The following is a 19,084-nucleotide window of genomic DNA, read 5'->3' on the forward strand; positions in this document are numbered from 1 at the left end:
TATGCGCTCCGTGTGTTTGCACATTTTGCACCCTACATTATACTCTTTTTCTAATCCATTCTGTTCACATCTAACTATATCAAAATGTTGCATGCCACAGCTACTATTGGGAGATGAGAAGAAGCAAGAGTACCACCAAGCTGAAATGTCACAGTATCCCCTCCAACACAGTTCGTCCCGTGACGAAGAACGCGAACGAAACCAATCGCAACAATCCGCGGATATGGACAGCCGCTAAGAACCGAAAAGTAGGACTTCTTGGAGGGGATAAGTTGGAGCGAGCGGGGGATTCTCCTTGCCCCTGTGACATTTCAGCTTGTGGGTAGTCTTGCTTCTTCTCATCTCGCAATAGTAGTAGTCGAATGTTTTCGAAGATTTTTTGTTTGCTCGAAAACATGCGCAAAATCAACGAAGTCTACTCCTTCTGAAATTGTTTTTTCCGACTGTTGTGGTTCTGCATTCTCCACCACCCAGTAAACAGTATCACTTCCAACATCTTTATTCGTTTCTTCGTTGATGTCTGTTACGGAATGTATCTCATCGCTGTCTGTGTTGAAATCTATTTCTTGTACAATTTCTTCTTCGTTCGACTCGAAATGCACTTCTTCTATAATTTCCTCTTCGTCCGGATTGAAATGTATTTCTTCTACAATATCTTCTGCGTCCGTATCGAAATGTACGAATGGGAAAAGAATGAGTGGGGCAAGAGGGGTAATGACATCTGTTGCTGTGCGCATAGCATAGAATATGTGTACATAAAGTGTCAAAGATAACTGTTCATGTATGTATTTGAAGAATATGAATAATACTGTATTATATACAACAAAATACCGTGCTGCTGCTACTACATCACAACCTGTAACTTCATACAAATCTGTACTATGACACGCAACTTACTTTTCTCGATGCTTTCTATTTTCGGACAAACGCTTTGCAAATAACTTAGGTTGCTTCCTTTTTGTACCACCCTTCAAATAACGTTTGCTTCTTGCATCTGCGGCTCCCTTCTTTGATTCCTTGGCAATGGAATGATCACACACACTTATCAACACTACAGTAACGAACCACGCAGGAATGGAACAATTCACAAATTAGGAATATTCCATATATCAATATCCGCGCATCAAATAAAAACCCGATTGCTTTCTGCGTCTTCACCGTAGTGCACACAACAAAAAACTCATCAGCTAGCAGTTGTCACTGCACTGGTTACAGATGCTGAGAGGCAAAACAAAAGATTGTGGAAAACGGGCGGATATATGCGACCTGTTCCTCTCTTTTTCGTTAGGATTGGTGGTATGCTGATACATTTACGTAGAGTATGTACTTCTGGTAATACTTTTTGGTGCACAGAACTGTGCACAGAAAAGAATTTGTGATTATCCTGTGCATATACTTTTGACGTATCACCGACTGTATTAGTGAAGAATTCATATTTCGTTGTACAATTATCCTTTCCCATTTGCCTGACGGTGAAGGAACACCCCGCAAGTATGCGCGGGTACGCCCCGCGTTTTCAAACCTTTGCTCATTCGAACCTTTATGTGGGCCGATGACGCGCCGCTCGGTCCTTGGTGCAAGTGAAATACAAAATATTGAGGGAGTGAGAAAGGCAGTTTGGGCCCTGTCCACCCTTGAGGGTAGCAAAGGCTCGATTGTCACAAAAAAAAGCGATTGTCGAGCAGTACATATCGTAAGTACCTTCAAATCCAATTTAATTACGTTCAGTAGTTTCACTGTTTCTTCGACTCGTTTTTAGATGTCTGACAAAGAACAACAAAGCAATCTGAAAAGGAGAGAAGGATGCGACTCCGTCTGGGGAACGGAGTCGAACCAGCAGCCGTGCTCCGTCGCGAAGACGGAGTCGAAGCGGCACGCAGACTCCGTCCTCGGGACGACAGATACGTAGATACGTAGGCGATCTCACGCAAACATTTCATACATTCTCGTGGAAATGTGAAATCGTCTAGACATTATTGCAGTAATGAATATAAGATTTATGTTTATTTTTCATATCATAGGCCAGCAAGCTAAACAAAGAGCTCTGAAAAGTTAAGTATGAATGAGAACGTGGCGGCAGAGGAGGAAGAGGAGTCACATTTTTTTTATATTTTAAATAAGCATGTACATATTCTTTTATAAAAAAAATATAATAAATATATAATTATTTACATAATGTCCATTTCTGGTATTTTGCCATATAATTGAGGCAGTGAGAGTAACAACAGACTAACCCACATTTTTTTCGAAATTGACTTAGTAGCAATAACGTATTCCAATAGGCTCTACTAATCATATAAAATAGAAGAAAAAAAATTAATGTGGGTTAGTCCATTGGTGTTCCATTGGGGGCCCATTCGCACCCACCTTCAGTGCCGACGTCCCACAACAGTTCCGGCCCCTCCACTGTGGGATCTATGTCCCTGATATTCAGGGACGTTCTGTCCTGGAGGGGAGGACGCAGTCCACAGCCCCCCCCCCAGTAATTTTATTAGCGCGGCCGCTAGGGCGCTGGCGCGGAATTCTCTCTAGTTGAGTTTTAAAATAATAATCAGCGCTTGGACCTCGAGCGTGTAAGCATGTTTGCACGGGAAACTATATTTGAATACATTCATCGCGTAAGCCACCTGTGCCGATAAGCGACAGGAAGGGCAAAATAATTATTGAGAGAAAGGAACGAACAAGCAGCCAGAGAAATTGAACACGTGGCTCGTTCCTCACTTATTCTAGGGCTGCTCCCTGGAATTTCAGCTAAGGTAGCTTTACTAAATCCTAGTACATTAGACGATGCGTTCGATGTAGCCTTACAAGCCCAAAAACGAGAACGAATGACTTCCGGATTATCATATAACGAGACATACGCATACGCGCCCTTGGCCCGACCTCCATCCGCGTATGACCATTACAAAACGTTTGAATGGAAAGAACCACGCCAAGAAAGGGATCTCGAAAAACCCCAGCCCTTGTATTCTGCGTATACATCATTGCGTTACCGTGACCAATATTCTCGCGATCCAACACCTCCAGAAATCCCGTGACTCTTGTAAGTAGGGAACGCGATCATTGCAGACACGACGCTCGTAGACCGTTCGTTCCGCAACGAAAACGGGAGAGACCTCGTTATCATAGCGAGCATTTAAACTATCAAGGTGTCCGTCCGTTCGTCCGGAACGTGGCGGGTGTATCCTTCTCGCCGGTAGAAAACGAGTAACTTTTGGGTGCGAAGTATCCTCGTACCTCGGATAGGCATCCTCCCCTCGCATCTGGATCAAGGCCAGGGAATTGGAGGACGGCAAGGGAGAAGTTATACTGGACACAGGCTCCGTGTTAAATTTGTTGGAATTACGAGCCGTCCACCCCGATGCTTTCAACGAAGAGAAGGTTCCTGCATCACGTGCAGAACTCATCGAAGAAGATCCGATTCGTCTCCCACCTTCTTCTGAAGATCAACTCGGCGCTTTTAGAAGAACATGATCTAGGAGACTACTAAATTCATCAACGAGCTCCCATCGAATCTGAATAATTATCCATGAATCCTTAAGGCTTCAACATCTAGACTCAGAGATGCGCACGGTAGTAGAAAAGTTGGTTACGGAGAATACAGATAAATTCTTCGTTCCTGCAGGCTCCATAGCGGAAATCAACACAATGGTGCATACGATTCCAATGACCGATTCAGTACCCGTGTTCACTGTTCATAGGGGTTCGTAATCTGGAGAATACTGGAATCATTGTCCCGTCTAGTTCTCCGCACAATTCGCCACTCTGGGTAATACTAAAGGAAGCCGACTCCAAAGGAAACAATCGTTGGCGAATGGTGGCAGATTTTTGAAAGGTAAACGAGAAAACAGTAGACGATTGTTTTCCGGTCCCTAGAATTTCAGATGTTCTGGATCACTTAGGCGGGTCCAAATATATTCCGGCTTTTGATTTATGGTTTTCATCAAATTCCGATGGCTGCCGAAGACCGCCCGATGGAGAATTTTACTCTCCGCCCACGATTACGAAATTATTTATAAACGTGGTCAATTTATAAGGAACCACCGTCTTTTATCCTGCTGGACGAGTCCACCCTCGCGGGAATCGAGCTTGGGCAAGAAGAGCCGCTCGTTGAGGAAGATAACGCCGACAATATAGAGCGTAGGGCTTATATCACCGTTTTGGATACAGACGAAGTGTACACTAGAATGCTCGAATTCATCGGGACTGAATGCTATGGTCCACATGGAGATAGTCAGGATTCGCTAGTGGAGAAAGATGATTCTCAGCTATGTATGGAGTTTACAAAGGAAGAAATTACCTTCCTGCAGAGGGGATGCGGCGGACGCATCCAACCAAAACGAAGGTGCTAACATCCACGCAGAGATTGAGGAACGACCATCCGGTCCAAAAAACCATGTGTCATGAGAAATATCTCTGCACACGGAAGTATTGGATATTCTACAATCGGCCATGATCCTCCTCGAGACCGAGACGCCGTCAGAACAAGGTCCAACTCCGGCCGAGGAAATAAATAAAGGTATAGTGTCCGAAGTAACCGAAGTACCTGATTCAACGAGAATTTGGAAAATTGGCCGCTGGTCATTCATAGACTCCTCGAGATTTCTAACTTCTATACAAGGGCCACCATCATTCGGCTCAAACCCAGTAGGTCCATCGAAATTCAAGGCTCGCGCAACGCAATGTGAGGTATGGATTGCGAAAAATACGCTCCGCGTCTTTTCAGGATAATTACGCCCACTTCATATCATTGGATATGGTACTGACAAGTCCCATTTGTAAGACCTTGAAAGCCATTGGACTATAGAGTCCTCATATGAGGAAGCTGCAATGTTCTCGAACCAATCATAAATCGTGTAATCATCACACGCAACGAGGAAAGAAACGTCTTCAGCATCGTCGGAGCAACGAAAACGTCGCATAATGTCGCTATCAGCACTCAGAAAAGCCATAGAAAATGAACGCGTGAACACTTTTCGAATAGCGACACAGGGTGACCTTCTACACAGGTTCGAGACTGAATCCTGAAAACCTGCCTTGAGGAAATCTTTCGAACGACACCCATCAAGATTATAATTTGCACCGACGAAATTCAGCAACCACCGGAAGACGAACGGGAGAAGATCCACCCGTCTCTATCACGAGACTCTGATAGGAGTGACGAAAACATTCCGGCGAATACGAAGTCTGTTTGACTGGCCACGGATGCGACGGGACGGGGAGGATTTCATACGCAACTGTCAAAGTTGCAAAGAGCAACAACTCGTGCGCATAAAGACTCGCGAATCTATGCCAATAACTGACACACCGGCGAAACCCTTCGACAAAGTCGCTTTGAATACAGTAGGGCCATTACCACTAACACCCAGCGGAAATCATCACGTCCTAACACTCTAATGTCAACTCGCAAAATTCTGTATGGCCATTCCATTACAAGATATATGTACGCACCGTTACTTTTGCCGACGCTATGTCATGTTATTTCATCGCAAACTTCGGCGCACCACGAGCGATAATTACAGACTGCGGAATAAGTTTCATTAAACCTTTAGCGCTCAGGCACTCAAAAAAAAGTTTCTGGGAAAGATTCGCAAAATTATTTACTACGTATTGGGTCTTTTTATAAGTTCAAAAGTGATGTGATGTCACACTGGGCGCTAAAGGGTTAACAATACAGAGATACAATACACTTAGCTCAGACCGCGCGCGCGGGAACAGATGAATTGACCAAGTAGTCAGTCTCTGTCCTAAAGAAGAAATTGGATTTTGGATGTATCAACGCATATTTCAGGGGTTTTGCGTCGTTTTCCCCTGAGCTTGAGGATAAATGATGAGGTCATTGTCTGAAAAAAGTCACGCAAGGCATCTGTTCTCGCGCGCGTGGTCTGAGTTAAGTGGATAACCCTGTATAATGCAGGGAATAGCTAGAGTATTTAGAATTAAGCATGTATGTCAGGGCATTGTCCACAGACAAACGATGCCCTCGAAAGGAGTCACATCGTTCTTACCGGAAACTTGAAACATTATTTAGAGAGATACGAACACTGGGATTTACTCCTACCTTTTGCTACGTACTCGTATAATACCTCAGTACATGAGGCGACGAATTTAAATGCCGTCGTCCATTACGCCGAAGCGAAGCGCGGCGACCAAAGCGAAATGTTCTTCGCCGCTGTTCTGTCATATGAGCGATGCGTGATCATTGCGCTTCGACCTAGTGGGCGACCTCCTTAACCCTTTTGCTGCGGTGTTCGACTATAGTACACGCATTAAAAAAGTGTATTCTCTTGCACTGTGATACTCAGCAATGTTCTCCGAAAAAAATGAAAAATTGAAAATTAAAAACTTTTTTATTGATGTAAAATTGACACTTTTCTAGAATCGTCCGAAAATTTAAATACGCAGCGAAAGGGTTAAAGATGCAAATCCACGTAGAGACCAAAATATAGTGTCTCACATGAAACTTTAATCTCATGAAACAATTATTTTATTATTTTTTAATTATTTTGTCATTAGTTTCATGAGATAAGTCGCATGATATATTTCCAAAAATCTCATCTAGCGACTATTTCTATTATTTACGTGTCGTTGTTGCTGAGATTTTTGTCTCATGATAGAAAAGTCTCACCTAAAATCTCATCGTGGATTCACACCTTTACGCCGTGCGAAGTAGTTTTCGGACAAATTAAAAGCTCGGTTTGGCCTACACGTTAAGAGCTCGGCGCTATCTTCACCACTTTTGGCTCACTCGTGTCCTGCGAAGGCGAGAGCGAAATGGAATGAAAGCGAGTTAGAGGGATTGAAAGCGAGAGAGGAACGGTACGTGACAAACGACGCGTTCATACTTTGTGTCGCTCCGTCTTTCGGGTGTCTGATACTCCGTTCTTTGCGTGCGCGACGGGAGTGAGCGTTTAGACTCGCCCTCGTTCCATCTCGCTCTCGCCGTCGGCAAAAAAGAAGCGAGAAACGATCGCTCAGAATCGCGCCCCCTCTACATTAAATGCTCATCGCCGGTCCGAGCCGCGAGCTGTTAGCGAATAAATATGTACTGTAACCCGGAATCCGTGTATGCCTATGTCTCGGGAAGAACTGCCTATCAGTTTTTCATTATATGAAAACTCAAAAAGCGAGTAAATTACACTCAAAACGGATTTATGACCGCAAATGCAACGAGGTAAGATTTGCACCAAACGACCTCGTCTATGTACGAAAGGAAATTCGACCGCCATTACTCGGGACCTTATAAAATTTGGGAAATCACCGCACCAGGGTCGTGACACCTCAATGTATTCTGCTGTTAGCACGGACAGTCCCCTCTAGCGAATTGGGGTGGAAACAAATTACTATAACCAGGAAATTTGAAACTTGGGGTAGGCATCCTTCAGTTAAATTCATCGAACTTTAGAAACGACGAATACGATTTCTGTATGACTACTGGACTACACATAATCATATTGTATGCATCCTATATACAATTTTAGAAGTATGCATAGTCATGCAGACATTGTATCTCACAAGGAGAGTATTTTAGGTGTCCGCCTCCGATCATTTTGATTTTTGGATATGTTATAGAGGACTGAAAAATAAGAAATACTTTAATTCTTACTACATATTTATTAACATTTGAACAGTTTTTCAGAATTTTTTGAAGTTAAAATATGGAGTGGAATTGACTTTACACAGGTCAGTTCGAAACAGGTGCGAAAAAAAGTTGGTCGACGGCTGACATGATTCCGGCTGTCCTGCTCGTCTGAAGTCAAAAAATCAAACGGCACATTAATTTGTAGACTTGTGGCTATAGCCGGTACCAGAATGAAGTAAAAATATTGGAAATTTAATATTTGGCACAGTTTTGAAAATAAAGTTACGATTTTTGTCATTTTTTTGCAACCTTTTTAGCTTGAAAAAAAAATTATGGCAGATATGACAATGATTCTGGTACGAGTTGGAACTATGAATGTACTCAACATACCATCAAAATTTGAACGAAATCGGTTCAGTAGTTTTTGAGATAGCGTGTCTGCCAATTTGAAAAATGCAGTTTTGAGAAAAATGCGATTGAAAGTTCAAGTATGCATTGTACAAAGAAAATGTTAACTCACTATTAGTCTGCTATGCCTGGTGCATATAATTGACCTTCCTCTGCCTCGTGGAAGTCCCGCAAAGTCGCTTGCTCCTCCCTGCTATCAATCCTGGCTTGTTTTGCGAAACTACTCAAGCGTCGCTCCGACTGGTGAATGCGGGCATTGTCGCGATGTTGAACATAAGCTTGAGCATTGGAGTCAATTTGCAAGCCCAATGTGTCCATCGTCTTCAAAACTGATTGGAACCCTTCGTTGAAAATGATTACAGCCAAAAAGCAGGCAATTTCAATAATCTTTGGGCCAGAATGAAGGTGTTTCGGTGCAAGAGTCCAAATGAGCGAATTGAGCGACTCATTGTTGTTTTGAGCTTCCGCTCCCAAGCATCTGGTCAATAGATCTTCTCTTGATAAATCTTCGTAGATTGGTTTAATTACATTTTGCACTTGTTCTGACAATGGCGCCTGGTCATGATGATAATCAATTCCCTGAGCTTCTGTTTTGCGCCACTTACACCAACTGTTTTCACCTGCTGGACAATATTCGTGCTGTGGATTAGTATCTGTAGAGCACTTGTGGTAGAATGTTGCCCATATCTCTTTTCTCATCTCTTCAGTGGAATCTGCATGCCTACGAATTGCTAACCCATAATATTTCGTTAACTCGCCTATGACTTTATCAGTTAATTTGCCAGATCCCTTGCCGCCAATCCCTTTATTGGTTTTTTTGGCAGTTCGGAGACGCGACCCCATCCTTTTTTTCTACGTGCCCAACACATTCTTTTTTACTAACTGGACATTCTGCTCCGTATGGCTCAGCTTTCAAAATCCCATTAAAAGTTTTGCAATCACCGTCACCTATGTACACAGTCTGTCCCATTTCCGATGAGACTGCTCAAAAATAAAAAAGAAGACGCTCTACAGTGCATTTCTTCCATCGTATTTATTCGAAATAATCCCCCTCCGAGTCAATACAGCGTTGAAAACGATCATAAAACTTCGATATCACACCAGACGACCCCCTTAATAACGATTTATTAAAACTGGAGCTAAATGCCATAAGTTTGTTGGCTGATATCATTAGACTTTGTAACGTTACAGGTATTGAGGGATTGAACATTCTGTCTAAGCATGGTATATGTAGTCCTCGTCCTTGGGTATCGCGATATTCGTGAGCAGCCGTCCAAAGGTGACCTGAAGCTGGCAGGACGTGGGCTGAGATTTGTAACGGCCACTCAGGGCCTCCGTCTTCGACTGGAAACCACTGGGTGTCCGTGATCGTCGTCGTGGGGAATCGAGGCCCAGCCAGGACGCTGCCCCACGCCCCGACATTCGTCGCCTCCAGCAGTTCTACTGGACCTGCAGCATCAGCAGCCCCAAGGAGCAGTGTGGACTGTATAAGCGACAGCCAAGGGAACATCAGTGTTCCTGGGAACATCATTTCAGAGAATCTTGGGCCACGTGGCGTGGGCCGGTCAAGGTAAAGCCGATCGGCCATCTTGTCGTGCGGCGTGAGTGCGGCGGCGTGGCCAACTGCTTGCGTGGTAACGAGTCGCGTGTTCACGAGGGTGTAACCGGCGTGTCTCCTTGTATAGATAGTAAATAGTATTAGTAAGCTCACGTTAGTGTCTTGCGGCGCGTGTGCATAGGATGACGAGTGACGCGTGGCCGTGTTAGCTGAGTGTGCGTAGTTCGAGGTTAGGATTATAGCGCTCACGATGAGCGAGCAGGCATTAGCCGAATTACAGGCGACTGTAACTCAGCTGCGAGCTGATTTGGGCGCACGTGGCGCGGAGACTACCATTCTGACGGGGCCGCGTACTGATCCTTACCGTCTGCCACAAATTCCTCCGTTTTTTAAGGATGATCCGACGCTATGGTTTTTGCAAGTTGATGCGTCGTGCCGGAACGCGAACATAGTTAAACAGGCTAGCGAGGCCGATCTAGTGGTTGCCTCGCTAAACTTCGAGATAGTGGCGTGTATTAAGGATTTAATTTCTAATCCTGTCGCGGATGAACAGTACGACCGTATTAAGGAACGCATCATTGCCGCGTATTCTAGCTCGGCGGAGAGCGGACTTAGGCAATTGTTAAAAGGTGAGGTGCTAGCCGACGGGAAGCCCTCACAGATACATCATAGCGGTTGCGATGATGCCGTAATTAAAACCGTGTTTCTGGAACACCTGCCTGCGCAGCGCAGGGGGATTCTTGCCGCGGCAAACGTTACTGACCTGCAGAAGTTAGCAGAGCTGGCTGACCAAGTGGTTGAGGCGATCGGATCGAGAACGGAGAGATCGGTATTCGCGGTCGGTGAATTGTGTACTCCGTCAGTGTACAGTCCAGCCTGTGCAGGCTGGCCGGACGCATCACAGTGGTCGTAATAGAGATAGTTAGTAACATAAATTGAAAAAATTATTCCTTTCTAATGATTTATAATTGAATATATTGTACGACCATTTAATGTTTTTCTTTTAATTTTTTCGACTTAATTGTTATAAAAAAATTGAAAAATGTTTATTTAGTAGTTTATTTAATGCTCTTTAAGCGTTTAAATCGGTTGTTGGGGAAATTTTTAGTTTCCGACTATAAGGAGAAACCAATATGGTACTATTAGAAATTGTGACGAAATCTATAGTTTAGTTAAACATTATTATTCATTTGTTATTAATTTATTCAACGGATTTATTTATTTTAGCGTATTAAGAAATTCTTTATTCTTTATTGTATCGATATGGAAGTGATACCGATGGATTCCTTATGTTTTTCCGATGAAAATCAAACAAAATTTTATGTAAATCGGACAAGAAGATCGGTTCGACGTATTTGGAAAAAACGTCGCCATGAAATTGCGGGACTTGCCAAAACACCAAATGCTGCTGGCGGAACGTATAATTACTGATGCGTTATTTGTGTCAGAAATGGGGAAATTAGATATTTCCCACACATTAATTTCCCAGCAAGATTTACACCACCCCATATCCACACTCATACTCACACAGCACTGCCTCACCACTATCAGCAATCAACATATCCTTATGACCAAACTATTCCCAATCCCATGTATTATCCATATCACGAACCACCTTCTCCATATCATTCACCAACTCCCAGCGCCACGACACCTCATATTCCGATTCCGGAAAACTCGCCACTTCCATCAAATTTTAATAATAATAATAATAGTAATAATAATAATTATTATAGGTAATATTTTTATTAGTGTAATTATATAAATTAGGATAAATGTTTGTAAGACGATCCCTCGAGATAAAATGACTCCTGGCTGTTCTACGGCTATTTAGTGGTACTATTTAGTAATATCGATGTTTCAAAGTTCAGTCCGTACGTCGTCAAGTGTCGCACGAATTGCCATGTAAATATCAGCACCGTATGTTTTATAAACAAGAAAAAATAGAAGTACTCTTAAGTAAGGTCTTTTTCAATGTTGCGTAACTTTTATCATGAATGGCTTAAGTGTGACATCTGTTTTTTTTCGCGGATTGAATGACAATTGAAAAATAAATTAATGTATGTTTCGTTATCGAATGTGATAATTTGACGTTATATTCAACCACTGAATGAGAGTTGAATGTTTGGGGTCATATGATCCCTCTGTAGTAGGGTAAAATGATTCCAGAAATTCCATGGAGTGTCCGAAAAAATTTGAGTCTGTGAAGATGATCTCACTTTCTTAATTTATTAGTTCATTTTAAGTATTTCTATTAGAGATCCCGGCGTAGAACGTGTATTGAAGATACACGTGTCGTAAAAATATCCGTGTTCTAATCCGTGTGCTTCTTAATACACGGATACACGGGTATTGAAATACACGTGCACATGTGTATCGAAATTCACGGATCGTAGTATCCGTGCACCCGTGTACTGAAATTCACGGGTACACGTGTATCGAAATATACGGTTTCACGTGTATTAAGATATCCATATTTAATTTTTTAACTAAATATCCGAATGTTCAGATTTTACGAAAATAGTTTGTGATAGGTAGGTACAAACATAATTTAGGGTAATTCCGGGAGACGCATTCGGGCTGGAGAGTTGGTCGAAACAGTTGATTTCTAGAGAATTAATTGTTCTGAACCTTAACACATTTTTACATATACACAGATGTAGAGACTGAATATAGTAACTCGACCAACTCTCCAGCCCGACTGTGGCTCCCGGAATTACCCTACTAGGTTGCAGATGAAAATAAAAAATATCATGATTTTGTTTAATAAAGTTTAATCTATTAATCTTTTGTTTTGGTGTAAGAATACTAACGTGTTAACATTCTCTGGGAGTAAACGGTTTCTTTTTTTTTGTTACAATGCTTCCAGCACTAGAGCTGGAAAGTACCCGGAAAAAGCAAGCCGAGCCTAACTCGGCTTGAACGACCGAGCCGAGCCGAGTACCCGAAAGAACCGAGCGGCTCGGATAGAACCAAGTATTTAGTGTAAATGCATGTTTTTTTAGTAATGGATTAAACAAGTGGGACTTTAACCGATCTATATTTCATCATTGAGAGGATTTAAAAAATATCTTTGTAATTTTGCATATTTTGGGTATTTTTCATGGTTCTTGCATATACGGAATTGGTTTACAAATTAGCTCGAGTAATTGTTAGAAGTTGCTGAACCTCGACTTTAAAATTTAATAGCTTCATACCTATGTTAAAAAGTTTATGCAAGTGTAATAGTTACATTATATTGAAAAGTTTAGTAATTTAATAGCAGGTACAGTGATACTTGTAATAGTTTGTATAATGCACATATCATGCGAATGTACTGATAGATTGTATATCGATGAAACTAGATTATATGAATTTTCTAATCCCCACGGAAGTGCGTCGGTATATTTGCTGTATTAATTCTGCATATATATGTCCAGAAACCCAGAGAAAGAAACGAAGTAAAGTTTTATTCACTGAACTGTTTGGTTTGTATTGAAGGGATTGTTGTGCACTGGAACGCGGCATAGCAGACTTGCATTAACTTCCGCAGTCTAGGTATAAATAAATAAACGTACAATTTTTTTTATTTAATTAATGCAAGAACGCAGTACCAATCCGTTTGAATGAGGATGGGGAATACTTCTGCAAGAGCGTATGAAATGAAATAATTTTATTTAAATAACATTTGCGCAATTTAATGATACGTTGTAGCATATTTCGTACATTGGATTACATACATACTTCATACATGATGCACGCATACTATGTACATACTACATACACACTATATTCATGCTAAACATATACATTACTTATTATATACATGGAACATACAGTATAGGCATACAATGTACTGTTGGCCCTACGCACATACTAGATGCTACTATGTACTATTACATTATTTTACATGAAGGGGACATATAGCATTGGTATTTGTTTGACTTTGAAAAGTCCTGCGAAGGTCGCGTGCCGCCGGCATTAGCGTTACCCGATGTACACCGCGGGGAGGTTGCTCGGTCGGACTTTGTACATCATGGTGGCTCTAAAAAGAGCCGATTTTGCGCCAGTGTAAATCACGTAGACTTGCTGTAACAAAATGAACACAAATGCAGGGACTGTTAGATAGTTAAAACTCGATGGAGATCGAAGATCGCACATTAGTAAATTAATAAGGTTTCTTTGCTCTTACCATTGTTGTTTGGGCCTATTCGCGGACAAAAAGTACAGCTGCTCCACCCTGTGGCACAGGAGGCAGGTCCGCTTCTCCGTGACTATGTTGCCGGCACGCGAAAATAGCCTTTCGCTATAAGCCTGCGATGCCGGCACGCCCAAAATGTTTTGTGCCGCACGGGCCAATTTCGGAAATCGTGTTCTATTATCTCTCCACCACTTCAGTATACACGATTCCGCCTCTATAATTTTGTCGTCCATATAGGTTTTGATTTCCGTTTGGAGCGTATCATCTGGAGTCCCCAGCTCGTGCCTCCCATCTACATGTAATCTTGTAACGTCCCTAACGGTGATTCTGTCATAGAAACAAAATATATAACATACAACATGGAACATAGTATCGCATAATCTTAGCATTGTTTCACACTTGCCTGACGACGTTTCGCTCGACGATGGCGTGTTCCTCACTCACGACATTCGCGTTGCTTCCCCCCAGGAACTTATCCGCAAACGAATACAGGGTCGTGTGAGCGGAATCTTTGGCGTCTGCCGACAATAGCCGGTCTTTGACGCGAGGGTCCAGAATCATAGCAACTATCATGGTTTCGGACGTGTAGATGAAATAAAATCTGTCATTCAACTCCTCTAATAAATATTGTTGGAATTCAGAACAGTGGTTTGATATGCTCTCATCCGTACGGCAGGATAACCACTTCCGTATGTATTTAATTGATGAAATATAACGGCATAGCGTTGGCGAATCTTCCACGGTCATCATCAACGTTGCTTCTTTAAATAACTTTAATAAACCACAATATTTTTCGATTCTGGATCACTCGCTACTTGTTATTATGTCCGGCATTCCTCGCTGACACAACACTGCATTAAGTGCGTGTTGTACCTGGAGTAAGCGACACAGCATGTCGTACTGTGAGTTCCATCGCGTCTCCACGTCGCCGATCAGCGTTAAAGGCTGGAGAGTTGGATTGTGCTGCTTTTGGACCGCATTCAATTTATCATATGCCACCGTAGAGCGATGGAAAAATGTAACAATGGCCTTGCAGTTTTTCAATATTTCAAGGATGTCCGCTGACTTTTTAATCGCTTCTTTTACCACTAACTGAAAAAAAACTCGTTGCATTAAATATGTAATGTTAATGATTTATTATTCATTTTAGCATTCAACTGTTTATTTACCTGCAGAGTATGGGCGTAACATGGGATACGCTCCCACTCATTGCATAGTTTAACTGCTTTTGCAATGTTGGCCGCGTTGTCCGTAATGAAAAAAATTGTGAACTCCTTTCTGAATAGGTCCCAATCGGTCAAGCATTTACGCAAGCGAGCATTCAGATTTTCACTCGTGTGCGCCTCTGTGACGCACTCTATTTGTAATGTGCAATTATTCAATACAAAATCTGCATTTAAGTAATGTACAGTTAGAGAAATGAAACGCTCCTTCGAGCGTGACATGCAGCCGTCCGTAGTAAATGCGAATGTCCGTGTCTAATCAAAAACAGTTAAAAGATGTGTAAGTGTATATATTTAATATAGTTACAAATGTTCTTCAATATGACATAAAAGATGGTGATAAATGGCATGAACGTTAGAGAAGTTATACTTACAGTTTTCGCAACCTCCTTGATCATGTCCTGCAGTTTCTGTCTTTCAGTTTCATACAATTGCAGCACGATATCGTCGGCGAACGTGGCCCGGCCGGGGATCTCGTATCGGGGCTCCAGAACGTTCATTAATTGTTTAAACCCCTCATCAGACACCATAGAGAAGAGTTGGCAATCCAAAATCACCATGCGGGCAATCGCATCGGTGATCTGTTTTGCTCGCGGCGACGATGCTTCCAGCGCACAGTGGTACATAATTGCACTTTTTGTTCAAATCACCGTACAGTTCGTAATTTTTGAGTAATCGTGACGATTTTTTTTTAAATTCTTCGCAATTAAATTCTCTATCGATCCCTCCGGCTGGAATGTTGAATTTCGTTGTTGTTTTTTTTTTTATATTTAGCGAAATATACAGCACTTTTAGAAAATCGATGTCTGTGTCGAATTCAAATCTTACCCCTTTTTCCCAACTACCGACCACCTTGACGATGTACCTTAGCGGTCCCCATCTCAAGATGATCTACTACGAAATTCCCTTCCCTCTACGCCCTACGAGGCACGATCTCCTCCCTCACCTTCAAAGTCTAAACAAGTCCCTCGTCCCAAAAACCCCCTTACATCGAGACTACGACTCACGACCTCCTTACGACCCACCGAGTCAAAGCCACTCTTACCTCGTTCCAACCAAAACACCCAAACCACATTTAACTAGTTTGAGTCCCCCTTCTCGAGCGCCCCTCATAAAAACCCCGGAAATAATATTGCGAAATCCTTTTCGAATGCCCTTTATAAAAACCCCGGAAGTCTTATTGCGACGCATATTTCGTGCATGAGTCACGGTGCATACCGCGCACACCCCTCATACCTATACACCGTATAAATACAAGGGCCCCAGAGGCCGCAGCCCTCTTCTACGGAAATCTCTTCCATGGAAACAGTCCTAAGAACGTAACAATTTACCAAAACGTGCATTAAAATTAGTGCAACCCCGGTCGACGAGAGATTCACTATCGACAACCACTGTAAGCGACTACAATTACTTATTTTACTATCGCATATCACCACCATTTATATTGTAACCAGCTCTCCCCTTTCATATTTTTTCCTTATTGCTTTTCATATTCTTGTCCATTGCTAATACTCGCATATTTCATGTTCATCTATATATTGCTATTGATTACCATTTATATAAATGTTTTGTGCTAATGCTTAACGTCCCACGCATTATTATAATATTACCACATATGCTTTAAACTGAATAAACGTTCTTATTCTATATAACGCTTCGAATTATTGTAGTGATCCTTCGGTTACGGAATTACCGAATCATAACAAGCTACTGCAACAGCTGATCTCGGTTCGCGAACTCCGGGATTTCTTACAGTGTTTACAAGGCTTACTTTCGTATAGGCCTTGTACGACCATACCGTTACCTCTATTACAAAGAAATATAACGCGAGGTTTCTTATATTAATGCAACGGTAAATCCAATTATCAGGACTTTAAATACCCATGCTTGTGTCTAACGGGTGTCACTCTGGTGCTTGATTACTGCTTTACCTTCCCTGGTTGCTTGTGCCGCGAAGCTGGTTTTCGTGCCAAGACTCCCAGTTTGCTAGTGCCGCGAAACTGGTTTTCGTGCCAAGGCTTCCTCCCGATCTATCCCAACTATGTCATTCCCCTAAAAAGACCTTCACCCGGGACGTGACACTGATATGAGTATTTAATTGTACGGCAGTACTGGGTAGAACATGGGTATTTATTTCGCCAAAACTCTATCGGTGTATCAGTTGGACGATTCACTATTAAATTAATCGGAACCATACAAAACATGAAAATACTATTGTTGCCTAAATCATTAGGATTAGTAAAGGATTGTTTGAATTGATTAAATCCCGAGCTGCCGTCACAACCGTATTTTGTAATCAATTTGAAACAGGTCTCTTGTTTTTCAAGAACAGACTTCTTTACTTCATCTACTTCTAAAATTCTTTGAGCAGTATGATCGAGAAGATCTTGTAATTTAATAGAGGCACCAAGTTCTGATACTTCAACCTCAGGATAACATCTTGCTTTTGCAGCAAACGAGAGAAACTACTTGGGGGTACAGGAAGTTGCTTGGAAAAAATCCTGTCAGTCAGCTAGCAATCTCGTCCCAGAAATGTTCTCCGCTCAAGAATGTTACGCGATGTTCTGGGTATACGCCCGGAACAACGGGGAAACGAATACTACTGTGCGTGTGTTGGCACGGGAATACCCGCGCATCGAAACCCCAAGCGAGGGTACGATTAGGCGTTTGGCGTCAAGATTACACTCGACGGGGTCGATGATGCCGCGAGGCAGTGACATGGGTAGAAGAGAACATGTTGGACGCCATAAACGAAGACCCAACCGTCAGCGTGCGCGACTTGAGCCGCCGCCTAGAGTAAGTCACAGTACAAAATAACTGCATCAATTATTAAGTAAGGAAAACGAATGTTATCTAATAATGGATGTTTCTGCATTTTCTTCCAGTACCAGCAGAATGACGGTACACCGAACTATGAGGGAAAACATGTTGCATCCGTACAGCTATCACCTCAAGGGAACTCATTTTGGGACACTTGAAAACATCAAAACAGCTGTGACCAACCAGCTGAAGGCTATTCCACTATCCGAGTTCCAGCAATGCTATGATGATTGGAAGGACCGTCTCCAGCTCTGTGTGGCTTCCCAAATGGACCTATTTTGAAGGAGACAATATTGCATTGTAATTATATTTGAATAAAAACTTGAAAAAAAAAATCAGTCTCATTACTTTATTTACTCACCTCGTATTGGGTGGTGCATGGCTCTTTTATAGTCCATGAGTAGAGGGGTGACCTAGTTTAGGACAGGTGCGTAGTGCGTGGTTCTTATGAATACGTGCGTGGTTCTTCCTAGTCGCTATATAGTAGCAGGCCTGTCCGGGGATTTGCTCGCACGAGCAGCCGCGAGTTGCTCTTCGCTCTCGGAGGCACCGAGCCAGGCCCAAGCAGTGATGCCAGAACGGTGGATTTTGTCCCACGGCCGCTACCACCACTCCACGACCAAGCGTACCCCCTCCTAGCGCCTGTACCGCACCACACAAGCATACCCATCCCTCCATCCGTGTGCCGTACGCGCTCCCTGGCCACCGCTCTCCGGCGAGAATGCGTTTTCCCGACATCGAAGCGCTTGGCGCGCAAGCGAAAAATCAAGACTTCAAATCCCGGTGCGGATATTACTTTTTTTTTTTAATTATTCACTAATTTCTCTTTCTATATTCTCAGCAGACTAACGGCTTAAAAACTATTAATTTACTAAGCATTTTCGAAGCTTGATTTGCTGCTAAAGTGCGATCCTGCAAGCCTCTCCCCTACAAAAACGGATGGGTTCGCGACTCCGAAACATAAGAGAGGAAAAGAAACTCGGCGGTAAGAACCGACTAACGGAAGCTATCATAAAAAACTAACAGTTTATTATGGCTTGGCGATAAGAGGAGCATGGAAGATCGCACAGGGCCCCACCAGCTCGTGACAGAGCTAAAGTAAGTATCGCATGTATCGCGTTTATTAATACGTTACGTTTCCATCCGTTCTGTTTGCAGAAGAATGAATACTCTGTTGGAGAGTGTTCTCGAATGCGTTCAGCCCACCCATAACGGTCCACCACGAAAACCAGCCGTCATTGCTCTATTGTCACCGGACGAGGTGGACTGTTTCAAGAACATCGATGACGAAAGATATTCGAAGGTTTTAAGTG

General features: G+C 42.6%; 4 protein-coding genes across 5 annotated transcripts; 1 reads left to right on the plus strand and 3 right to left on the minus strand.

The window, feature by feature from the left end:
- Nucleotides 1-7,647: 7,647 nt before the first annotated feature.
- Nucleotides 7,648-8,964, minus strand: LOC143376766 (uncharacterized). The gene is made up of 2 exons (XM_076827409.1): nt 8,103-8,964; nt 7,648-7,750 (listed from the first exon to the last, which is right to left on the minus strand). The coding sequence occupies exon 1, from the start codon at nt 8,831-8,833 to the stop codon at nt 8,105-8,107; it is 729 nt and encodes a 242-aa protein (XP_076683524.1). The 5' UTR covers nt 8,834-8,964; the 3' UTR covers nt 7,648-7,750; nt 8,103-8,104.
- A 183-nt stretch (nt 8,965-9,147) lies between these two features.
- On the plus strand, nt 9,148-17,943 carry LOC143376767 (uncharacterized). 2 transcript variants are annotated; one of them, XM_076827410.1, is made up of 3 exons: nt 9,148-9,560; nt 17,404-17,747; nt 17,837-17,943. In XM_076827410.1, the coding sequence occupies exons 2-3, from the start codon at nt 17,484-17,486 to the stop codon at nt 17,927-17,929; spliced, it is 357 nt and encodes a 118-aa protein (XP_076683525.1). In that variant the 5' UTR covers nt 9,148-9,560; nt 17,404-17,483; the 3' UTR covers nt 17,930-17,943. The 2 variants fall into 2 exon arrangements, with proteins under 2 accessions (XP_076683525.1, XP_076683527.1); XM_076827412.1 differs by lacking the exon at nt 9,148-9,560 and having other exon boundaries at nt 17,069-17,747.
- LOC143376909 (E3 SUMO-protein ligase ZBED1-like) lies at nt 12,575-14,113 on the minus strand. The gene is made up of 2 exons (XM_076827691.1): nt 13,720-14,113; nt 12,575-13,616 (listed from the first exon to the last, which is right to left on the minus strand). Exons 1-2 carry the CDS (start codon nt 14,094-14,096, stop codon nt 13,604-13,606), a joined length of 390 nt encoding a protein of 129 aa, XP_076683806.1. The 5' UTR covers nt 14,097-14,113; the 3' UTR covers nt 12,575-13,603.
- On the minus strand, nt 14,394-15,766 carry LOC143376908 (zinc finger BED domain-containing protein 4-like). The gene is made up of 3 exons (XM_076827690.1): nt 15,326-15,766; nt 14,898-15,206; nt 14,394-14,820 (listed from the first exon to the last, which is right to left on the minus strand). The coding sequence occupies exons 1-3, from the start codon at nt 15,575-15,577 to the stop codon at nt 14,533-14,535; spliced, it is 849 nt and encodes a 282-aa protein (XP_076683805.1). The 5' UTR covers nt 15,578-15,766; the 3' UTR covers nt 14,394-14,532.
- Nucleotides 17,944-19,084: the final 1,141 nt, after the last annotated feature.

The sequence above is a fragment of the Andrena cerasifolii genome, chromosome 15 (genome assembly GCF_050908995.1).
Source record: "Andrena cerasifolii isolate SP2316 chromosome 15, iyAndCera1_principal, whole genome shotgun sequence".
NCBI lineage: Eukaryota > Metazoa > Arthropoda > Insecta > Hymenoptera > Andrenidae > Andrena > Andrena cerasifolii.